The sequence below is a fragment of the Silene latifolia genome, chromosome X (assembly GCF_048544455.1).
Source record: "Silene latifolia isolate original U9 population chromosome X, ASM4854445v1, whole genome shotgun sequence".
In the NCBI taxonomy this organism is placed as follows: domain Eukaryota; kingdom Viridiplantae; phylum Streptophyta; class Magnoliopsida; order Caryophyllales; family Caryophyllaceae; genus Silene; species Silene latifolia.
In genome coordinates, this window is record NC_133537.1 from 108000677 (window position 1) to 108021106 (window position 20430).

General features: G+C 36.1%; 2 protein-coding genes across 4 annotated transcripts; one reads left to right on the plus strand and one right to left on the minus strand.

Moving 5' to 3' along the window:
- Positions 1 to 4593: 4593 nt before the first annotated feature.
- LOC141623520 (protein NEOXANTHIN-DEFICIENT 1) lies at positions 4594 to 8017 on the plus strand. 2 transcript variants are annotated; one of them, XM_074439626.1, is made up of 10 exons: positions 4594 to 4764; positions 4908 to 4991; positions 5083 to 5146; positions 5474 to 5520; positions 5741 to 5795; positions 6072 to 6110; positions 6351 to 6519; positions 6765 to 6831; positions 6926 to 6982; positions 7553 to 8017. In XM_074439626.1, the coding sequence occupies exons 1-10, from the start codon at positions 4703 to 4705 to the stop codon at positions 7767 to 7769; spliced, it is 861 nt and encodes a 286-aa protein (XP_074295727.1). In that variant the 5' UTR covers positions 4594 to 4702; the 3' UTR covers positions 7770 to 8017. The 2 variants fall into 2 exon arrangements, with proteins under 2 accessions (XP_074295727.1, XP_074295726.1); XM_074439625.1 differs by having other exon boundaries at positions 4602 to 4764; positions 4887 to 4991.
- Positions 8018 to 8538: 521 nt separating this feature from the next.
- On the minus strand, positions 8539 to 18276 carry LOC141623521 (coiled-coil domain-containing protein SCD2). Of its 2 annotated transcripts, none has more exons than XM_074439628.1 (17): positions 17658 to 18276; positions 17038 to 17216; positions 15786 to 15861; positions 15616 to 15657; positions 15466 to 15528; positions 14693 to 14742; positions 14572 to 14599; positions 14290 to 14364; positions 14056 to 14166; positions 13920 to 13980; positions 13506 to 13625; positions 13276 to 13397; positions 12746 to 12815; positions 11229 to 11270; positions 10343 to 10383; positions 9666 to 9792; positions 8539 to 8818 (listed from the first exon to the last, which is right to left on the minus strand). In XM_074439628.1, exons 1-17 carry the CDS (start codon positions 18027 to 18029, stop codon positions 8736 to 8738), a joined length of 1662 nt encoding a protein of 553 aa, XP_074295729.1. In that variant the 5' UTR covers positions 18030 to 18276; the 3' UTR covers positions 8539 to 8735. The 2 variants fall into 2 exon arrangements, with proteins under 2 accessions (XP_074295729.1, XP_074295728.1); XM_074439627.1 differs by having other exon boundaries at positions 13276 to 13400; positions 17658 to 18169.
- Between the last annotated feature and the right edge of the window lie 2154 nt (positions 18277 to 20430).

A 20430-nucleotide genomic window follows, 5' to 3' on the forward strand; every position in this document is an offset into this window, starting at 1 on the left:
TAACTCAATGAAACTTGCTTCATTGATCACTAACATAAATGAGAGGAGTTTCAAGCACTTATTTAATTTAGGAGTTATAGCTTATTATTAGCTATAAAAGAAGATGCAAGCTACGTAGTTTTATCATCCTCATTCCTTATTGTATATCAATTGATTGATCAATAAAATTCCTAGTGCGACTATAGTGAGGACGTAGCCAGGTTGGTGAACCTCGTAAATATTGTGTCCTTGTTATTTTTCCGATTCTTATATTTATTATTTTGTGTGTGGTCATACCAAAAATCCCTACAAGCACACATAACTCCAACAGTGAGGTTTTGCTCAGTCGGTAGGATTCGTGCTGATAACGTGTTATAAAATAGAGTGAAGGATAGTAGAGAGGTGTGTATTTCTTATTATCACAAAGAGGTATATTATACATGTATACAAATGGGAGTTATGCAATAGAAAGGTAAAAGGATACCTAGTTAACTCTACGTTTATGAACCTCCATAATATTTGTGACTTATGGACATCCATAACATTATTACACAATAATGTTTTATAACAGAATATTTATAAACTCAAAAATGAATAAACTTTGACTATTAACAAAAATCTAAAAAAAACACATTTTTACATTTAAAAAAAAATAAATTATTTTATCCTTTGAAACATAAGCGAGGAAAAATTATGTTGCAGTAAAAAGTTGGAGAAATTTTAGAATATCATCTGACCTTTTAAATTTTTCGCAGTATTATATAATACTAAAAATTTTTTAGTAAAGATAAAATTGAAATTTATTTCATAAAATTATATGTGATTGAAGGAGGGAGATAAAGTTGGGTATACAAGCAATGAGAGGGACAGAGTGATGCATGTTGAGTTGAGACGGGATAGAGCCATGGAGGGAGATACATGAGTAGAGAAAGGAACTCCATGCAAATGGTTGTGGAATGTGGGCACAATGTTAAGGCTAGGGTTTATAGTTCATAACTTGATTATGAAAAAGCTTGATATTGGGCATAGAACAGTGAATTAAGTCACCATATATTTACGAGTTTATTTTTTTTTATTACAATTTAGCTCAAATTGTAATGAGTCTAAATTGTCTTAATCTTAAGAAGGGTTAAATAAAATAGGCAAGACAAAATTAAAGTTCCTAGATACTAACAAAATAATTGTACTATCTAGCCAAGTGAGGGCAATATTATTTGACATGTTTTATTCTTGAAAAAAAGTGAGCCGAATTAAATTGGGAGTATAAATGAGGAATATAAACGTGAATCTATAATTAAGCCAGTTAAACGGAGTGGAGGCTCGGGCCATATGGGTTGGATCACAATTCACAATACGAGTCGAGTGAATACGAACCGGGTCAAAGTTAGAATCCAGGCCAAATCATATTCTAAGCCAAAACACATATTTCGTAAAATTATCATATTTAATATTTATAATGAATATTCATTACTTATCAAACTTATTTTAAATCATGTATAAAAATAAAATTATTTTAATAATTTTGTTATTATTTAATGGTCTAAAACTTATATAAAATTTATTTTTTAATTTATTTTTTATAGTTAAAATTTGAAATAATATTATTATATTTATTTTATAAAATATAATATACAAATATTAATGTTTTAGTAATATTATTCATTTATCTTTGGCCCAACGGGTCAAACGGGTTGGGTTTCGACCCTAAAACAAGTTTCGTGTTCCAGTCAAACGGGTTGGGTTCGACCCTAAAGTAAATTTCTTGTTCGGGTCAACAGGGTCACGAGTCAACATTAACAGGTCTTTGACCCTAAAAAACAGGAGCAGGTCAAGTGTTGACGGATCTAGTTGTGATACATTGACATAAATTGAAACCTGACTGTACATATACTTATATACAGGAGCGGGTCACTATTATTTTAACGTTTGTGCCAAATTTCATATATATTTTTAAAATTATTTATAATAAGTACATTATACGATTATACAATATAGTATAACCTTTAATTGTGCAGATGATAACCCAATGACCAAATGTTGACATGTATTTAATACCGTAGCACAATTGCACAAGTGCAACAATCGTAAATATTAATTTGTCCAATCTTATTCTTAGTTTCCTTAATCATATCTTACTTTACGTAATTATTCCGATTATTTCAATTATTTTGTGTTCATTTTCATCCGTATAATTTAGCTTCATCTTATAAGTCAAGTTTTTTCTTTCAAGTCGCACAAGTAAGAAACAAAGTAGCAACTCAAACTTAGCTAACAATATAACATATCATATTGCAACGAATACTCGGCCAATTAAACTTACTGCGTCATTTACGCTACATAATATTACAACGTTCTTCATGCAATCCCGCTAATTGCAGTTAAAATTACAATACAAATTGAAAATCTCAAACATGACTTTACACGAAAAATAATCATTTGATGATAACAAAATCTAAAATAGCAACCCGTGTAATTTGTACGGGTTTAAAACTAGTATAATATTTACATTGAAATCCCTTGTTCAGGTGCATCACACACAACGCTATCAATTAAAAACTATATAATATAATTAACTAGTATTGGTGCCCGGCTTTGCCCGGGCTACCTCTACTTACCATTAATTTTTTTTTCATTAAATAAAATTACTTAAAGTTGCATAACTCATAAATTTATCATTAATATATTTTTCTATGACATATCCTAAAATAACGATGAAATAAACAAATTCACTACTTCCGCTATTAATATTTTACTCTTATTAATGAAACAATAGTAATAACATTTCACTACTTGCCCGTAATCATTGTTACTTTCACTACTCCTTAGTAATTATTGTTATTGTCACTATCGCGCATTAATATTGATAATTTCACTACTTCCGCCGTAATTATTGTTACTTTCTCCATTGCCGCATTAATATTGATTATTTCACTACTCCCGTTGTTGTTTCTACCACTTTCACTAATCTCACTGATAATATTGTTACTTTTACTATTCAAATGAGTGATTACTATCATATAACTATATCTAATGTTACTACAATTCTTTTCTTTACTGACGAAATTACTTTTACTACTTAGGCATGCAATTTTAAGAGGATTATATATTTATATAAATATATTACATATATGCATTAAATCAAATCGAAAAAATTATGCAATATTATATATTATGGAATCTAAGTTGAATTATTTATAACCTACTTATATTATATTTTTGTATTGTATGTTAAATAATTAACATCTCTATACATCTAATAAACTATAACATTTAATAAAAATGCATAGATTATAAATTTAATATATAATTTTATGGTGATAATAATTAATACCATAAGTGTGCATGTTTATACTAATTTATTATTTTATTTTAAGGAAATTGACCATCTTTCTAGTATTCTATAAATATTTAAGAAAATTACCAAACATTTTCTTTCTTTTAATCTCCTTGAAATTGACCATCTTAATTAATTATTTTATTTCAAGGAAATTGATTGTCTTAATTAATTATTTTATTTTAAGAAAATTGACCATGTTTTAGTCTGTTACAAATGTTTAGGAAAATTACCAAGCTTCTATATAGTTTAATTTTAACCCAAACTATATAATATTTGCATTGAGATCCCTTAACTGGGTTCATCACACGGTGCTAGACCTGACAAACAGATCAGGTCGTGTCGTGTTCGTGTTCGTGTCAACTTTAAACGGGTCACCACTACCCCAACCCTAACCCGACCCAATTACTTAAACGGGTCATTTGTCTCAACCCTAACCCAACCCATTTAATTTTTCTATAACCCAACCCGACTTGTTTAACCCATTTATCTTTTAGCAGGTCATGTTTAACCCATTTATCTTTTAGCGGGTCATTTTTAACACCCACCTAACCCGTTTAACCCAATAAACTATTAAAATAAACCAAGCTTTATAAGCCTATTATCCCATAATTAAGGAATAAAAATACTTTTTTTTTTAAAGTTGTTTGGGTAGACTATTGACACTTTTAAATAAGCGGGTTATTCGTGTCGGGTTCGTGTCAAAAGAGCTCAACCCTAACCCGACCCATTTAAGTTTCGTGTCGTGTCCGTGTCAACCCAATTACTTAAATGGGTCACAACGTCTTGACCCTAACCCGCTAACTTCGTGTCGGGTTCGTGTCGTGTTTTCAGGTCGTGTCAATAATTGCCACCTCTACACGGTGCTAGTGATTTAAAACTATATAATATAATTAATTTGTATAACTTTCTTTAATTACATTAAAGTCCCTTGATTTCTGGAATTAATATATAGTATTGATTTATATAAATTATTTAATTACATAAAAGTCCCTTAATTTTTAAAATATATATTATATTGATTGAGAAGAAAAAAAAAATAGAAAAACTCGATCAAGTTTTGATATCACCAACCAAGGTTTGAACGAAATCAAGGAAATAGAAAACAAAAAAGAAAAAAAAAAAGAAAAGTAGTCGTAGTCGAAATGAGTAGAGCGAGCCGACGACATATGGCGAATGGACCCAAGTACGAAACTAGAGTAGTCGGGTGTGCCAGATTAGCAGGTTTGAAAACATGTGGCATTCAAGTAAAAAACAAGAATCAAGATTGGATATCATTCATCATTCACCATTCACAACTGACAAGTTGCTGCTTAGCTTTAAAATAAAAGTGTATAAAATCCCACACTTTCCATTCCAAATTAAAGTACACTCCTTACTCCTTATGTTATGGAGGAAACTAAAGCATCAATTAGAGGCTATGGTATTCCACCTTGGAACTTCAAAGGCAGGCTAGTATTCTCTTTTCTTTCTTTCTTTCTTTCTTTCTTTCTACTCCCTCCGTCTCAATCATTTGTTTACCGACCCTTTGTTATTCCTCTTACAAGTAATTAATTGTAAGATAGATAGATAGATATATATTTGCACTTTGCAGGGCTATATATCAGTTTCATCTTGTTAAGTCTCAAGTAGCTCGAGCTCTCATTCCTAAAGACTTTCGACTTGTTGAAGCCTTTGGGTATTCTTTTCTTTTCTTTTCTTTTCTATATAATCTCAAGTTTAATGGGGAATTAATTAATGACGTAGGGGTGGTTTTGACAAATTGACAGTTACACACTTGGTGGTTTTTTTCTAGCTAACTATGATGATAGCCCTGCTGGAGCTTTTGATGAAGTCAGTCACTTGCATTTCTCATTTCTGCTCTTTCTATTTATAATAATCCTTTATTGCATTCACTTATTGCTCCTCAAGCATCTTGCATTGTGCGACGGTCATTTTATTAATTATATACTGTATAAAAAAAAACAACTCATTTATTGATATTGATAGTAATGAATTAGCTAATCTAGAATCATTTTTAGGAATAATGATTTGTTGTTGTATGAGCAGACTTGTCATCATCACTTTCCATAACTCATTGTTTAGCTATTCTATTAAATTTGTTGGAGCATCAGTCACTCCATCTGACCGCTAATTATTCTTCGTCTTTTTCTTTTGCAGCTGGTGGTTATTGCAGGACTAGTTTGGAATCCTCCAACTTCTTGCGCGTACTTTTCCCTTGACTACTGTTTTTCTCTTTCAATATATATATATATACAACTTCATATCATTGAATACCTCTTCATTCGTGTTTCTATTCTGTTTAGATATCTGACAACGGCTAACCAGTGTGGAGAAGGGAAAGAGTTTAACACAATATCAGATAGCATGACAAGTACCTTTGCATGTTAGTTACTACTTACTAGTTTGTATATGTTTCTCAAACAGATGGGCGTCTAAGGTTCTTGTGAACAGCAATGAGGCATGTCTTCATGGAAGAACGGTATGAGTTGGTCAGCTTATTTTCTACATCCCATTGTTTTGCTCTCTCTGAAACGGAATATTAGTCTCCGTTTATTGTTTAGTGAGAAAATTTCTGTTAGGCACATAAGGGCCACCTCGTCATTCTACATTAACCAATTAGTAGTAAAGTAGAATTATAAAATTTAAGGGTAAGAAAAAAACTTGCATCCTGTACTAAGGTGTAAGACGACATGGTTCACCGGGTGTACCTAAGAATTTCCGTTTGGTGATTACTTATTTCTGTTCGTCTTTACAGGAGGTGGGCCTTCCAAGCCATGTTGCTAGGTTCACAAAGGTGAGCGAGCTCAAAATGTTTGGATGGTTTTCTTAGTTAAACGAAACTAATATTCGATCTTGCTTGAGGTGGATCTTGTACAAGGTTGTCTTATAGTGAAAACTATGCAATAACAACTAACTGTGGGTTCATTTTTGTCATAATGCTTTTGAGTGTTCAGAAAGTTCAATTTTGGTAGAAGTTAAGGTGGTTTCAAGTTAATCAATGTTTCTTATTTAACTTCGCTGCTGTCCAGAGCAGCTCACAGCTAATAAGGAGCAACAGGCAAGCAGATTTAACCGGTTTTTGAACAAGTTCGGTGTATGTTCTACTATGCCTGATCCGAAGGTTTTCTTGGAGACACAAGTTGCCGAACTTGATGCTTCTGCGTCTACAGAAGAGATCTTTAATATCAACCTCCTGAGTTCTTGTAAGTTGATTAGATTTTTAATGCCAGCAGCATGCTACTATTACTATAAGCCAAAACATTTTCCTTTGGAAACTCTGAGAAACAAGATTTGGCAGGGGCCATGCTATCTTAGTATCTTGTACGACATTGAAGCTAAACCTGTTATTAACATAATCTTAGAATGAACAATATTATTGGTCGTTCAATATGAACTACTCTTACCGGAATTTGTTCTTTTTCATTTTGGTGCATGTATAACTATATAGTACCTCAAGAAAATTCTAAAAAAGCATGGTTGGGGCCACACATCAAAATGTCACTTCCAAGCTTTAGGTAATGCTGCTACCTAGGATTCATGATTAGAACACATCACACCTTTCTGAGTATCTGCTTCTAATTTTATGGGTTTCATCTGCTGATATTGCAGTGGACGTACACAGTATCATTCCAGTCTTCTCAAATACTCTTGCCAAATGGAGTCCAGGTCTGGATCTTTTTTCAGATACTTGTCCTTTTTATGGCTCACTCATTTCTGTTCTTGCTGACTACATTAAGTGGCATCCAGTTGATTGAGAAAGAACAATCTTAGCAGCTTTTCAGTTATTTCGAATCCTTCAGATTTTGTTAAATGAATACTGAATAGGTGGTGGAATAAAGCGAAAAAACCCACAGACTGACTGTGCTTTTGATATTGTGAATAAGCAGTCCCTCAATGCAATTTCATCACGGGACACCTCACAAAGGGGGTAAGGGCTTCATAAATCTGACACTTACCGCAGCATGCGCTGAAGCTTTTTAAGGTACTTGGGCAGTCATGTTGCAGTATGGTTATGAAAAACAGCCCCTACCTCCAATAACCACGACCCATGAGGCCATGAAATGTATAAACTGATAGGACCTCTTCCAACGTCCGTTTTTCCCCAACATATGCAAGTTACTTCTTGTTACCTAAACAATATTCTTGTTACTTGTTAACTCAACAGTATTCTTCAAACAAAAATGACCTGCAGTTCTTTACTGTTTCCTAACATATAAAACAATGTTCTGTTTACAGGGTTCGCATAGTGCATCCTCTCCTAGTATCAACGCCTTCTCATACCGCTGATCTACAGACACAGCAACCGGCTGTTGAGGACCAAAATTCAAGTTCTGTAAATCAAGCAAATAGAAATTCCTTAAGTCTTACAGTTATGCTATCAAAGCCTATATTGGCTCTTGAATTCAGCTGTCTGACCATGAATGTTGAGACTCCTCTCGTCATTTCGGAGTGACGTGTTCTGGGGAAAACAAATTGAGAAAGGGAAGACGGAAAGCTTTTGACAGCTCGTCAATTCACGATAGTTGAGCAGGAAATCAATTAATTTCATATAAATTAGCTGCTTTTGCATTTCATTGGTTGGTTCTGCAAATTTATTACATTCTCTCTCATAAATCTCCCCTCTAGAACTCTGTAACTCTCTCTTGTAAGCATTCAGCCAAGATTAATCTTTCAATAATGCAGTTTCAGTTTCCTTTCTTCTATCATGAATCCTACTGTGTTCTTTTAGCTTTCTCGATTAAATCCTACTATGAAGCTATTACTCCGTATTTGGTTATATGGTATGTGCACCTTCTCAAGTCCCACCATGTCATCTAGTTTTGCTATTTGAGTGTAATGTACTCCCTGTCGCATAATATCTTTACCACGACTTTCCTTTCAGTGCGTCTCATAGTAAGTTTCCACTCGCAATTTCCTGTGTAACTCGATAGGTCAAAATGCGTCTGGAAGGATAGAAAGGAAGAATTTAAACAGCACAAGGGGTCTTTCAGGCTGAGGAGAATGGAGATGGAGCTTCGAGAGAGGATCCCCTTATTCTAGCAAATTAAATGTCAACATCTTTATATTTCACTCCGACAAACACAGAATAGTTAGGAGCCCTAAAGAAAATTATGCTTTTGAATGCATGTCGTCTCATAACCTCAATAGTCAATTTAGACTGAAGTATTGCAAGTCTGGAACATTGATATGTGCCATTGTTCAACGCTATGTACTCAAGTAAATATTGCTCAAGTTTCCTCATTGTGATTTCATACCAGATAAGACGGGTAAGAACAATATCGGTACACCAAGTGTCATTATCTTTTTATACATAGGAGACTAGAATCTCCTTCAACAAAATCTATGTACATCTGAAGGAAAAATACAACTCTATATAGCCAAGTTATGCTCTTCATTAGCAAGGTGATACATACTGGATTCAGGCATCATTCTCTCTGCGAGATGCTTCCCATAGTCGACGCTCAATCCCTAGTTTCCTCAACTCTGTTATCCCTTGGTCAACTGAGCATAGGGCATCAAAATAAACTCTTACAAGCAAGCAACAAAACAAATCTCAAGAACTTAAAGAAGTGTCGGAACCTTTACTACTTATATGGCGTTGAGAATTACAGTAATTCTTCATTCTACAATTTATATTTTAGGTCACTAACATCATGGAAGGCCGAAACAACTGACTCATCTTATTTATATCGTCTTTTATTTCACTTTGAGCGTCATCTTTGACCACAAGTATACGTAAACATAATGTCAAATTTGTCGCACTTCATCCCTCTTATGGGCTGGGGTACCGTTGTTAATTTATTAAAAATAACTACTTTCATCTCATCTTCTTTAACAAAATTATAGTTTTGTATATGAAAATAGCGGTCAAATTTGACCATCATTGTCAAAGAGAGATTGATAACTTGGTCTAGTGAAACTTAAATCCATACAGGAATAGTCCCACTAGGGATTTTGATGGAATGAAGTGAAGGGATACAAAATTTCTTGTTTGGTTAGCAAATAAAATTGGATTAAAATGAAGGGAGAGGGAAATTGATGGAAATCCTTCTAATTCAAATATAGGAAAGATTAGAAGGAGAACTCCTCCACCCATTCCTCCTCCCCAGCTCCCCTCCGTCCCGTTCCCCTCCCTTCCCTACTACACTTTTTTTGAGTCCTCATTAATGCAAGGGGGGTTCGGACTCCACCGAGATTGGGGGAATTGCCCTAGCTGTTCTCCATGGGGCCACTAGAAGACAAATTTACGGGCAACAAAAGGGCAATTTGGATGTACTACACATACTTGCTCGCGGAAGAGCCAATTTTGACCGGAACAACAAAGCTGTGAAGAAAATTGTAGTATTACCATCAATAGCATCATGAGAAGTTGGTGAGTGTTTGCTTCGACCAATCCAAAACTGAAGCCTTTCTTTAGCGATATCCTTTTCTATACCAAGGTTTAGAGCTCGTCTCCAAAAATATGTCAGCCATGCCTGTTTGTCAAGCAGAACAACTTCAATTAGGCATCAGAGGAAAACGGTGCTAGGAACTGAAGCTACTTGAGCCTGTTTAAGAAAAACTACGAAGCCTGATTGCTGATCTGTGCACTTTCATATCCAAACATATATACGAAGCTTTAAATATGAAAGAAAGACCATCAAGCTTGAAATGGAAACTAGGAACTAGGAAGTTCATTCACAGACACCTGAAAATGGAAACTAGGAAGATTATTTGTGGATAGAGGGAGTACCACTTTTTGGATACCTAGTTTAAAAGGGAAGCCGACGTAAAGTTGCAAAATGAGACTTGGGATAGAGAAAAGGGAGAGAATTCCTACCAAATCTCTCCAACCTGGGAGAAGAGGATAAGGAACATGGTTCTCCCAATTCTTTCCCTTCCTTTCCCCACCCTCTCCTTGCCTCCATTTCCCCTCCCAAACAGAGGTTAAGCTACTCCCACCTTCTAATGTTGTCTAAACGAAATATAAAAAGGGAAAAACAAAGTGAAGAGACAAAAAAAAAAGAAATAAACAAATTGACAGACCTCCTTGAAAAGAACATCTTCTGATTCCTCCGGATTTAGCTCTGCCAACAACGGAAGACAAAAACAAAAATATGAAGAGATCTTTAGGATGTGCTAAACTAGAATATAAAGAATAATTATGCAGGACATTTTCGAACTGAAAAAAAAAAAGGAAAGGAGACCCTCTCACTTGTTCGAAGAATCTCCAGGACTAACAGAAATAGGAAAAGGTTTCAGTGAAGTTATAGGGCAAAAAAAAAAATCAATGCAAGTCTTATTATTCTGAAACAATTAGCAACAATAGTTATCTAGTTTCAGTTGCTAATTATAATCCACTCATGTCTGGTTTCAAACCATAACTTCGTAGCAGAAGAGAATACGTTCAAATTTTTTCTTGTAAGCATATAGTAAAAGCATTACCCCAATGCCTGAGCTAATGCAAATAGCAACAAAGACAGTATCTCTTGAAAAGTAAGTAATGCAAATGTTTTAAATCTTATAAGCAATAAAGAGTGTGTTATATATTCAAGCTTGAAGTGAAGCTGGAGGTGAGCTCTAACAATAGATATTATCTTGCATTCATGCCGGTGTACAGTTGTCCAAATGTTTTCCCTTCATAAGAGCTCAAATGAGTCTTTAAGAATTAAAATAATTGATAGTATTACTCATACTAACAAATTCCACAGTTAAACGTGTATGTGCTTACTGAGGAGCAGTCGAACGTTCTAGAAAGTATCTCATGGCCCATATGAGTGAGGTCAAAGTGCACAGAAAAGATCCATGCTGTTATGTGGGGTCAGTACACAGCCTATAAGCTGCCATTAGAATTCACCTTCAGTCTTAATCCGTGAGACTGGGGTGTTAAACTCTAACTATCCAATTAGATAATAAAAGAGGAGCGCAATACCAATGGCTTCCATATACTTTGCCTCCACTGGCGATTTGAAATCTGCAAACAAATGAGATAAAGACACATGTATCAACCCTATAATAATAACTATAAAATAGAGTAGCATACATATTCCCAATGCTTTTAAAACCACCTATTAGCATACTCAATGAAAAAGGCAAGTTAAAGGTACAACACACAAATCACAATTAGCAGCAATATGTATGTTGTTGAATAATGATGATGACATAATTAATGTTTAAAAGTTCAAACAAAGAATAATCTTCCTGTGCCAAACCAGTCTAATGAACCTACGTGGAAGTTGGAACCCTTACTACCAAAGTTCTCCCACATTATAAATTCATAGATACAAGAGGCCCTGTTGGATTAGACAAAATTACTTAGCAAAACAGGATTCAGAAGTGGCATGCCATTCGTTGAGTAGTTTTTTTTTTTTAAAAAAAAAATTATTGTATAACTTCGTTGCGTTTTTTAAGTCAAAGAGTCAAGACATACAACTTAAGTGGTGTGCCTTAGTAAACACTTCACGTAAAGGGAGGGGGTAACCTCATTTCGGTAAATAAGCTTTACCCAACTCCATTTTCAAACAATTTTTTTTAAAAAAAAAAAATCCTCAATCTAAGACTATATGTGTCTTCTAGAGAGTATTATTATTATATTTATGCCAACCATCGTAACTTGTAACACATGAACACAAGTAAACATCAAATAGTGTCATATAATGAGAGAAACTTACAGTGGAATCTGATGGCTACATACTAATAAGCCAAATCTAGCACATGCACTATAAACTTCCTAGCCACTAAGCCAAATAGATTCTTACTTCATGCATCAATTATAAGCACTCTAAAATTATGCTCAAATTTTATAGGTCTTGACCGTGATCTTTCAAAGCTCCTGTCCACGAGAGTCAAATTTTATAGGCCTGCTTAATATACCCCTACACAGTTCCATTTCCAATCGAACCAAAGATCTTATATTTACTGTTCCCGCCTTCTATTTTAGTGTCGTAGTTGACAGTCAAGGCATTTTTAATCAAGAGTCTACCAAAAACAGCCTGCGTAATTTGTGATCGCTAGGGTCTCCATTGAGGCACTGGTGTATTGCTGTACAAGATTAACCTATAAATTTTTCAATGCACCTACTACAGGTCGTGAATATAATCATTCGAGGATTTCGCCATTGCAAACTCTAATCAATGAGCATTGTTGTGAAACCAGTTACCAGTTTCTTGAGTTATTCATCAGAACCCCTTTATAATCGCCTACTTAAATGACAAGCCTATACCATCTAGTCTACCTAAGGATTAGGATGACGATCGTTGAGTGAAAATATAATTTTGATCTTCCTACAACTAGACAGCTGAAATAAGCGAGTAGAACTTCAGGTTTTAATCTATTTCTCCTCAAAGCGCAAGCTTTCCTAAAAGACAAAAGGCCTTCGAGTGCTATTTAAGCAACATAATGTCACAAACACATGTGAGACAAAGTGCTTTTCAGCTATATAATAAACACCTGAGATGGAAGATCTGGAAGAATTTGTTCGTCGATGTTGGGCAAACGCATAAGAAATACATTCTTCGACCTACAAAGAGCCAAAAATTAGCATTACAACAGCAATAAAATTATCCCAGTGTCCCGAAAGCTCTAGCTATGGCAAGGGTAAGGCCAATTGGATGTACGGATTGTACGCAATCATAACCCAAAAGTTGAAAACAGAGAGAGGCTGTTTCGGATGACCTATAATGTAGACCGCGTAAAGAATAATATTGAATGACTGCTACTTGACGAAAGAATCAGTTCACAGTTACCTAAACAATTTGCTTTATTTAATCATAGCCGAAGAATAGCAGACATATAGCTCCATCAAAAATGGAGAATGGCCAAAACTTATAATTGTAAGTAAAAGAGGTGTAGAAGAACAGTAGTTATATCGGTAAGAAGAAGATGAAGACAAAGATGAATTAGAAATGACTTCATGACAGGGGAAGAAAACAACACGTCTACAAGAAAATCAACAGCAGTAAACATCAAATATGAGGAACCTGTAACGAAGCAAGCTCCTTCAACCCCATCTCAACTGAAAGCATACTATCAATGTTTGCCTCCCCATTCAAATCATTCAAGTCCTGGAAAAGTCTGCCTTTATTCTCAGGGTCTTCATTGTCTACTAAACAATAAGTGACAACAACAAAGTAGGAATAAGGCAAATAAATCTTGAATGGGTAACTAAAGAAATTTCATAGAATTAGTAGATACAAAAACTACGGAGAACCTTGTTTGTCCCAGCTTTCCTCCTTAGCCTTTTGCCCGGATGAAATGACAACTTCAAAAGGAAGGGGAGCCAATGAGGACCAATACTCATATTTAGATGTGGCAATGTCTGCACAAATGCCTGCCAAACAGTATGAAGCAGTGAGATGGCAAGACTTTATAGTTTATACTAACGGCTATATTGACACCAGGGGAGAAAAGATGAGGAATTTTATGAAAATATCACAAATAGGGATAAAAAAACATTTTTTGATGTCACATATTATCAAGATGTTTCAGTGAAACACGTCTTTCTCTAAAATCCAGACACACATGAAAAGTCACTGAACAGTTTAATTCAAACTAACAGCAATAAAAATGAGAAATCTCTTGAAAATATGTGAGAGAGCAGATCTGGAGTAAATGAATACATTACCAAGCTGTGCAGCCAAGCCCCAGTAACGTGCAAGCCAGCATCTCTTAAGGACAACTTCCTCCTGTCACGTTGTTGTATCAGCAAAGTTATTTATCAGTGATACATTACTAATTTAACATTTATTGTCAGAGCAGACCTTCTCTTTCTGGGTCAAGATCATTCTTCCAGTCATAGAACGGAAACTTTTAACTTCATTTTCAGCTCTCTGCAGCCGTGCTGCAGCTGCTTCAACTTCATGTTTTGCATTCTGTTGCAAGCAAAGTAAAAAAGATGATATACACGTAAAATAGCACTAACCAAAGGAGAAAACAAGCACATAGTGGCAACTTCAATGTTTTCTAAATACAATGTAGTCACTAGAAAACTGCACCTTGGCTTCAGATTGAAGGTTAGCAATCTCCATATTAACTCCAGCTTTTGATTGTTTTTCTTCTCTTAGAGCAACCTGTAATTGTGGAGCTTTCCATTTACACATGCACAGGAAAAGAAGCACAAAAAGGGAAAAAAAAGGGTTATCCCCCACCCTTATCCAAAATTAGGATCAACTCATCAACCCACTAGAAACTTTTGAGTACTGATTGAACATAACCAGGCACGTGAAAGAACAGGAGGGAAAAGGAATGTGTAAGTGATATAACAAATTCTGTAGCACCTCTTTTTGGCGTAATGCTGCTTCTTTTCTGCAGAAGATCATCAAGTGAGAGTGTCAGACGATCAAATTGAAAACTCAAACCAAAATTCCCACACCATGGCAACAGAATGTAGCATGCTACCTGCTCAGCAACTTAGCTTCTAATGAGACACCTTCACCAAGAGCAGCAACCTAAGATAAAAATAAAAAACATTAATAATATTCTTTATCACATTTGACTGTCCAACTCAGTAGCTTCTTGGTAATCAGGCTTGTTATTTTAAACGCCATGGAAGTGTAATACACAAACTTTACAATAAACAGCAACTAGCAGATCACAAGGTTACGATCAAATGTCAATAGCCTGTAGATGCGACAATCAAATGCCAGAAAACTAGTATCCCAGAGAAGAAAACAAATTGAGGAAAAAGAATCATGAACTGGTTGGTACGCCATATGAAAGCCAATAACGACATCACTTAAGAACACTTTTGTAGAAGTAATATTTATAGTTAACTCAAAGAGGTTTCGAGCATCATAACTGTAATAGACGCAGTTCAATGATTGCAGCAAAACAAAAATGTAACAAAACATCGCAGAAGTAACATACATGGTGGATTCAGAGGTTTTGAGGTATCATAACTATACTAAATGACAGTTCCATAGATGCAGCAAAACAAACATGACTAAGAGGAAAAGAAATGCAAGAATTAAACCAATAACATTATTAGCTAATGGATAGATACACTGGGATGTTTAGTGGAGAGATTTACTAGATGTACGAAAATGTCCAGAAAAAGAGGTCAACAATTATCACCTTCTATCAAGCATGACAAAGCACGGACAAGATAAACAACGTGGATTGATTAACTCACACAAGGAAATGGTAATTTTTTGGGGGAAAAGGAGAAAAACCTGTTTCTCAAGCTCTTTAACTCTAGCCTCCACTTGCTTACATCTCTCTTCTTCAGCTCTAAGCTACAAAAGGGGAAATTTTTCTCTAAGTGAAAAGCAAAGGAGAAGGTATGATCAGACTGACCAGAGTGAAAACCAATAAGGAAGAACCTTTCCGAGTATGTTGTTGTTATCCTCTTGAAGCATATCAAGCTGCAACAGAACATATTTCAGTTGGACCAAAGTATTTAGTAGGATGCAGGTACGCCCTCTGACTCTTGAATGTAGACCTATGAAAAAACGAATTTGAGCATAACTGATTTCAAAAATGGGCAACGTACTTCATCACGCAGAGCAGAAGACTCCTGTTGATGAACTGCGTCTTTTGAATCACTTCGGGCTTTGTCTGCAAAGAATCTGCATGTTGCTTCAACTAATCATACTCATGTTATTGCAAACAGTTGAATAAACAACCAAGCTTTGAGAATCTCACTGCGCAAATGCATAATCAAGACCTTAAAAAAAGGTGCAAAATGGCGTATGCAGTGTCACATGCAACTGCTCTGCGACTTATAAGAGATATTAACAGTATGCGCCAATTATGTGGCAATTAAATTGTGCTGGAGCGTCAACTGCTGCAAGAATCTTTCAAAGGAACCCTACCAAGCTTGGTGAAGGTATGAATTGGAATATCTTCTCTACACATGTTATTGGGGACTTAGTTAGGGTTCCATTACTAGTTATGGTGGACAACATGGTGCACTCTAGGACATTTTAGTAGTAAATTAGCCCTCTCACATCCCAATATTCAACGCCTTAGTTTGACCGTCATAGAGGCTATGGAAAGAGAAATGCGGTACGATCAACATCTTCCTTAATTAGGTAGTAGAGATGCAAGTTCAGACTTCACAGAGTTATAAGTTCCTATTTTGGATGTGATGTCATCTGTATTATGCATAGAATAACTAGCGTCATGCAGGAACTGTACAGAATACTTTTGGTAACAAAAATGATGGCATGTCAGGAAGGATGTTAGTTGGAACATGATTTTGCAAGCTTTAACTGCTAGGCTTAAAATCACAAATTTTCTTTTAGACAGTTCTTCAAAACAGACTTCCCGCTAAAGATTGGTAGCTCGGAGAAATGATTACTGGCCCAACTTTGACGAGCGATCACCAAATCACTAAAAAAAATGAACAAACATGAACCAACTCTTCAAGCAAATGCAACATAACATCCGGAGCATTCCCTCCTCAGAAATACTTTCCTTATTTTATACGTAAAAAAATTAAGAAACCTGAGTAAAACTATGATATTTGTGGTTTTGTTATTTTCTTGCGCCTATAATCGTATTCCTCCTTGAGGTGCAAAAGAAACAACAAAAGCCACAAGTCTTGATATATATCTAAAATCTAAATCGAGAGGAGTAACATATTGCACGAGTTGTAGTCCAATTATTAACTGTATAAGGTAAGTATGAAAATGGTCATTCAGACAGCTTGACAAGAATATAGTCCGGAACCAAACTCATTGATTAATAAAAACAAAAGGAAACAGTAAAAATGATGATAATGCTACTAGTTTAGTCAGTACCTTTGAGCAGGATGTTTCTGCTTATAAATAGGGGAATCCAAGGAGGGCAGAGAAGTCTGGGTTTTCAACGGCAACGGCTGCGGTGGCACACCACCTCCAGTTCGCACGGAAACGGTAGATCTTCCATTTGAGATTGCTCTTCCTGGCGGTCGCGTCTCGTCCACTGACTTTCTCCCTGACTGTACACATCATCAATACACTACTCACTCATTCACTCGCTCAATCTTTTACTCCATTTCAGAAATAATACTCCTAATAGATTGAAACCGTCCACAATTTGTTCAATGAGCTTTGAGTATCACCCTGAAGTATCAAATCCTCACTTCTTACGACATACTCCGTAAATCGTTTGTTCAATGAGTTTTCTATAAGACGGTCTGACCACTTGACAAACTATTTAAGGTTGTTTTCTCAACTAAAAACATCACTAAGACTGTAGTTAGTTCGAGTTGGAATTTTGCATAAGACAGACGGTCTCACACCATGACGGATTGTTCTGATATGAATTTTCAATTATTTTTTAACGATGAAATCAAACAATGCACCAAGATCACATAGCTCCACAAACACAAAAACCGACAACAATGGCGAAGTTGTAGAGAGAGAGAGATAGAACTAACAGCAGGAGAAGGAGATCTAGCAGTAGTAAATCCAGACTTAAGAGTAGCAGGAGGCTTGGTGATCAAATGCTTGGACAATGCAGGTCGACGGAACCCTAGATCCACAACAGCAACTCCATCATCATCCTCATCGTCGTCGGTGGTCTGAGAAGCCATAACCTGAGCAAGACGGTGAGCGGCGGCCTTAGCAGCGAAGTTCTGAGTGCGCTTGATGTTGGAAATGCCGGCGACGGGAGACGCGGTAGGGGATTCGGCGGATGCGGCGGAGGAAGTGCGGACATGGCGGACATTGGTGGTGGTGGTTGGTTCGGAAGTCCACCGTCGTGCGGTGTAGATCGGACTAGCCGTACGTTGTTTAGTGGTGGTTTCCATTGTTAACTTAAGTCTACTAACTAACTGTATTTAGGTTGGCGGGTGTGAATAAGAAGCTAGATTATCGTGGAAGGGAAATAAATGTCGTCAATAATGAGGAGTGTCTCTCTCTGTACATGACTACAATGGGACAACAGCCTACAGGAGTAGATCACGAAAAGGAAAGGGTAACACAAAATCTCATTGAAGACGGTCATATCCGTCAAAAGCTTGTGACCGATACCATTTTCTCTCATAAAATACTCATGAGAGGTGAGTGGGAAGCACATGGGAGGTGTCCCACCTTATCCCCTCTCCTTTTTTGTGAGAGGTCTAGCCCGTCACAAGCAAGACGCTTTGGAAGGGTAATTACACTACTACTATACCTCCACAATTAATAAACTACTAGTTTTAAACCTGTAAATTTCACATGCTCTTTTATATTAAGATGAATAGAATCAGCTAATATATGTTACCACTAAAAATAGAATTATAATCGCTAAAATAATTCTTATAAATATAAAATGGAACAAATTAAAATGGTTACGTGTACAATCTTAATACCTGTGGACATGGCTCACCTGCGACGCCCAGCCGATCTGTGGGCATTGCAGCGGTCTTTTTGAAAGTCATACTCGGCGGCGTAAAAATGCTTTCAACCAGATCATTTTAGATCGGCCGGTTTCGTCTCGGCAAGGATCTCGAAACGATGCAAGAGATGTTCGGAGTCGCCACCAAGCATTTGTGGGATGCTTGGAACCCGTTCGAATCCACTTTGGTCAACCAAGGCAAAAAGCGGTGTTTGACATATGTACTAAAGATAAGGAATCGTCCCTCTTTAGCATCTTATCTCTAGAATGACTCTCGTACGCCCTGGATAAGGTCGTCCACTATCCAAAGTTTATGAGTAAGAGGTGAAGGTACGTATTGGGAAGCCCTTTAATCGGACACACAATCCTGTCCGCGGTAGCGGCCTCTACTGATCGATCTTGGTTGGTTAAATGCAAAAGTTGATAAAACGGGTAAATGCATGAATGCGCATCCACGAGTTTGAACCTAACATGTGAGCTTTCTATGTCGGTTGTTTAATCCAAGTATCAAGTATTTGATGTCGAGTTGGATTTAATGTTGATTTGCATGCAAGACGGAAAATAAACATTCATTTACCGAGTTAGGTTTATGGTGCATAACGTGATCCGTTTGTCTTAATAAGGCGTTTTGCAAATATGATGTAAAATGGGCAGATTTGTCATCTGATCCGTCCTGTATTCGGGTCAACCGAAGTCGGGATCGTCCTAGACAAGTGCTGGAAGGAAACAAACCCTGCATCAGGCAGCCCATATAGGCGCGAGCCATCAGGCGATGCAAGCAGGTCTGTCCTGGTTTGAAAATGGAAAAAAGAGTGGTATGTTTAGGCGCGGGTCAACAGACGATGGAAGGACGTCTTCTGACCATTGAAAAAGTTCGTAAAATGGTTTGAAAAGAGGGTGTTTAAACCCGTCTTGATTTGAAAAGGTCGTTTTAGACCGCTTTTGTGTTGATGTGAAGAACGAGACTTGAATAATCGTCATTGTTTTGACAATATTCGATGTCGGGTTCGGTTTTGCAAGCTTGACATGAATAGTTTTGAAAATGATTATGAACTAATTGTTTTAAGTTCATTTGTTTGTAATCAGTCAATGTTTATCATCGTACTCGGGTTAAAATCCGACATGGTATGTAGAACCAAGGATGATTTTGTGTTTATGACTAATGCATTTGTTTTGAAAATGTAAAGAAATGAAATAAAAGGTTTTAAAATACCTTTAAAAATGTAATTAACCAAATATTATCACCGAAACACGGATTAAACCGTCATGGTATTAGGAACCAAGGGTGAAAAATGTTTCATGGTTAAAAGTTTGTCATAAAGATGATTTGAAATATTTGAAATGGAAAACCGATTACAAATATGAAATGAAAACAAAAGGGGAGGAAGAGACCAAACACGATTGGATTTAGGCTGAGAGGGGCTTTAGGCGCGAGCCTGGTTGCTATAGAAGCAGCCCCTGCCTCAACCAAAAATCCGGTTTTGGCTCATTTATCCCATATTTGGACCATGTTATGCATATTTTAGCATGTTATAGTCATAAAACAAATGAAAGACATGATAGAAGAGGATTTTTTACACCCTCATACTTACATGCTAGGTTGAGACGAGAAATCGACGAAAGTGTATCTACTTGTTTGGTTGGAAAACTCGGTTTTAAAACCGTTTTAGCAATGTAAAAGAGTGTTTTAAGTTTAGTGATGGTGTAGTTGGTCGAGATGGTCGGTCAAGTTGTTTAATGCACGATGACGGTACCAAACAATGTGTAAGGCTTGTGTTTTCGATCGATAGGTCGGAAACACGTGTCGGTTTGTGACTTGAGAAATCGAGTCT